The 3,650-nt window shown below is 40.6% G+C and overlaps 1 protein-coding gene across 1 annotated transcript in view; it reads right to left on the reverse strand.

Moving 5' to 3' along the window:
• Positions 1–1,382: 1,382 nt before the first annotated feature.
• The window catches only part of LOC107109934 (tyrosine-protein phosphatase non-receptor type 4-like), a gene marked incomplete at its 3' end in the record, with an annotated part of 67,709 nt that continues 65,441 nt past the window's right edge, over positions 1,383–3,650 (reverse strand). Inside the window, exons 14-17 of the mRNA XM_015410645.1 lie at positions 3,388–3,497; positions 3,158–3,222; positions 2,451–2,609; positions 1,383–1,541 (exon numbers count right to left, since the gene is read on the reverse strand). Coding sequence (XP_015266131.1) covers positions 1,383–1,541; positions 2,451–2,609; positions 3,158–3,222; positions 3,388–3,497 — 493 coding nt within the window. The remainder of the gene's footprint in view (positions 1,542–2,450; positions 2,610–3,157; positions 3,223–3,387; positions 3,498–3,650) is intronic.

Here is a 3,650-nt window from a genome sequence, read left to right on the forward strand (position 1 = left end):
CGGAAGGAGAAGACAACAGAGGAAGCTCCTCCACGTCAGCGATAGTAAAAGTACCCAGCACGCAAAGAAGCGGTTCTGAATGTGCACAGAAGAGATCCTTTTTATTAACAGAATCTCAAAGGAACATTACTAACATACTAACAGAGAATACATGTAACAGGACTAAGAAAAGAAGTTTGGCAACACACAGAAGAAGCCCAAGAAGATTAATTGGACATTATTAACAGTTTAATTTACCAGTTTATATATCACTCAGCTTTCTCTTTCTCCCACTGTCTACCCTTCCCTTTTTTTCTTTTAAGCGAAATACTTCCCCTTTTTAGGGGAGCTAATAAAACCTTTATTAAAAAAAAAAAACCCCTATCAACCACCTTCCCACCCAAACGTCTCGACTTACTATCCCTTCCTACCATTAGTAAGACTAATCAAATTTCTATGATGGGCAGAAAAACAAAACTATCCGACCACACCATCCAATTAGAACCAATTAAGCTAAATTTCTGAACCTAACTAAACAAAACAACTCATGAAGCAGTTAGGGGGCTCACTGCCCCATATCCTCCCCCATCACTGAGTCTGGGGAGGCTCCAGGCCCCCGAACCCTGCTGCCAGCATCTGCTGCCACGCCCAGACTCGCAGTGGCTGCCAGCTTTCATGACCACCACACCCAGGCCCACAGTAGCCACCAGCCTCTGCCTCTACCATGCCTGAGCCGGTAGCAGCTGTCAGCCTGCAGTGCTGCTGCCATGCCCAGAGCAGCAGCCACTGGCCTCTACTGCTGTGACCCAAAGCAGCAGCCGCTCACCTCCACCACACCCAGGCCTGGAGCACCTCCACTGCGCCCAGACCCATAGCCACTGCCAGCTTTCACTGCTGCTGGGCCCAGAACAGCCACTGGTTTTTGCTGTCAGCCTGGAACAGCTGCTGGCTTCTGCTGTCACTTAGCTGGAGTGGCTCCCTGCATTCTCTGCACATGCACAGAGAATGCAATTGTATAAGGGGTAGGATTTAAATCCCTCTATTTATTTTTAAAGATTTTTCTGCAAACTTAGCTTCCGGTCTACTAAGTCTCCGTGTGGCCCCAAACCACAGATTTAAGTTTCCACAGATGATGGCCACATGTTGTGAATTGTATATAAATTCCTGGGGTGGCTGAATGAGTATTTTTGCTTAAGACCACTCAGTAAATTTATTAGAAGTATTAATGTTAAGTGATTTGCAGCTCATTTTTAGCTAGTGAGATATAAAATTTCTCACTATAAAACACTGAATGTAAACATTAGGTCTGCCAATGAACTGAAATATATGCAAGAGCAATTAAAATTGTTGAAGTTAGCAGCATTTAGGTCTTTTGTCTTAAATATGATAAAAACTAAACTTACGGTGATGATTCCAGAATGATGCTGTTTGCCTGTGTGGAAGAAGGAGATCGATGATTTGCAAAAACCTCACTTGGAGAAGTATGAACGACATGGTCCACCAGATGTCCAACTGAAGATGGCCGTAACCGATTTCCCTCCTGAGTAAATGCACAGTTGCGACTAAACAAGGAAATAAAACTTGTTTAGCAAAAGCATATTAACAAAATTTTATATTTGGTTTCTGTGTACAGAGATCTGAACTCAGCCACTGCTGCGTCTCTTAGTTCATGGTCAGATTAGGCAACTATATATAAATTGTCCAAGATGTCTTAAACTCTATAAATAAGGAAGAAGAAATTTGCAGCAAAAGCCACAAATCAGAAACAACGGGCATTCAAAGTTGTCTGCATGTAGTGAAACAGTCCAAAGACAAGTCTATTACTATATACTCAATTTGACTCTAAAACTGATATTTCGTAATATATATTGTGGAAGTTTCCTATGAATTAATATCAATGGACTTGATTGCATGTGTTTATATAATTGTTTCCTGAGATTTTAGAATGATCTATGCAGTTAGGGGCCTACAAGAAATTACAGGGGGGAAACTTTCAAAATGACCCCCTACTAAAAATAATCTCCCGCCTCCAAGGTTTTATCCCAGGGGGGCCTGACCAGGCTGTTTCCCCTGCCCTTCATTTTTAACTGACAGTCAACTGCTCTCAACATCACATCTTTTCTGAAGCATTTTCAGTCCAGCTTCCGGTCTACTAAGTCTCCGTGTGGCCCCAAACCACAGATTTAAGTTTCCACAGATGATGGCCACATGTTGTGAATTGTATATAAATTCCTGGGGTGGCTGAATGAGTATTTTTGCCTAAGACCACTCACTAAATTTATTAGAAGTATTAATGTTAAGAGATTTGCAGCTCATTTTTAGCTAATGAGGTATAAAATTTCTCACTATAAAACACTGAATGTAAACATTAGGTCTGCCAATGAGCTGAAATATATGCAAGAGCAATTAAAATTGTTGAAGTTAGCAGCATTTAGGTCTTTTGTCTTAAATATGATAAAAACTAAACTTACGGTGATGATTCCAGAATGATGCTGTTTGCCTGTGTGGAAGAAGGAGATCGATGATTTGCAAAAACCTCACTTGGAGAAGTATGAACGACATGGTCCACCAGATGTCCAACTGAAGATGGCCGTAACCGATTTCCCTCCTGAGTAAATGCACAGTTGCGACTAAACAAGGAAATAAAACTTGTTCAGCAAAAGCATATTAACAAAATTTTATATTTGGTTTCTGTGTACAGAGATCTGAACTCAGCCACTGCTGCATCTCTTAGTTCATGGTCAGATTATGCAACTATATATAAATTGTCCAAGATGTCTTAAACTCTATAAATAAGAAGAAATTTGCAGCAAAAGCCACAAATCAGAAACAACGGGCATTCAAAGTTGTCTGCATGTAGTGAAACAGTCCAAAGACAAGTCTATTACTATATACTCAATTTGACTCTAAAACTGATATTTCGTAATATATATTGTGGAAGTTTCCAATGAATTAATATCAATGGACTTGAATGCATGTGTTTATATAATTGTTTCCTGAGATTTTAGAATGATCTATGCAGTTAGGGGCCTACAAGAAATTACAGGGGGGAAACTTTCAAAATGACCCCCTACTAAAAATAATCTCCTGCCTCCAAGGTTTTATCCCAGGGGGGCCTGACCAGGCTGTTTCCCCTGCCCTTCATTTTTAACTGACAGTCAACTGCTCTCAACATCACATCTTTTCTGAAGCATTTTCAGTCCTTGTCAAACCAGGGAGGGCCAATTCTTGACTATTAAGTGTCTATAAAATAGCAAATCTACAGAAGAATTTTGAATACTGCTCGATTTGATCTTATTCTCATACAAAGCTTGCCCTTCCTTAGTTGCTTCTTCTGCACTGCATGCAACATCTATTCTTCACTATGCCAGCCCAAAATACCATGTTCACAAAGATCGTACAGCTCACCAAATGTTCATAAGCTTCACGCTCCTGATGAAACAAGGTGTTGCCAATCAAAATTCTTGGCACAGTAATTTGCAAGCCTCCAAGATACTTTTTGTCTATTATGGGAACTTCTAAGTTTAGCACCCATCGAGAGGAAAATAGGTAGCTTCACTGGAACTATTCAGTTATGATGGCCCTGTGACAAGTTATTTATAATACCGCGTGGAACCCATACCACTGAATTGAGACAAACATTCCCAGGAGGCCACGGAACTGGGACTACC

The sequence above is a fragment of the Gekko japonicus genome, unplaced genomic scaffold (genome assembly GCF_001447785.1).
Source record: "Gekko japonicus isolate JY-2015 unplaced genomic scaffold, Gekko_japonicus_V1.1 scaffold4367, whole genome shotgun sequence".
Lineage (NCBI taxonomy): Eukaryota > Metazoa > Chordata > Lepidosauria > Squamata > Gekkonidae > Gekko > Gekko japonicus.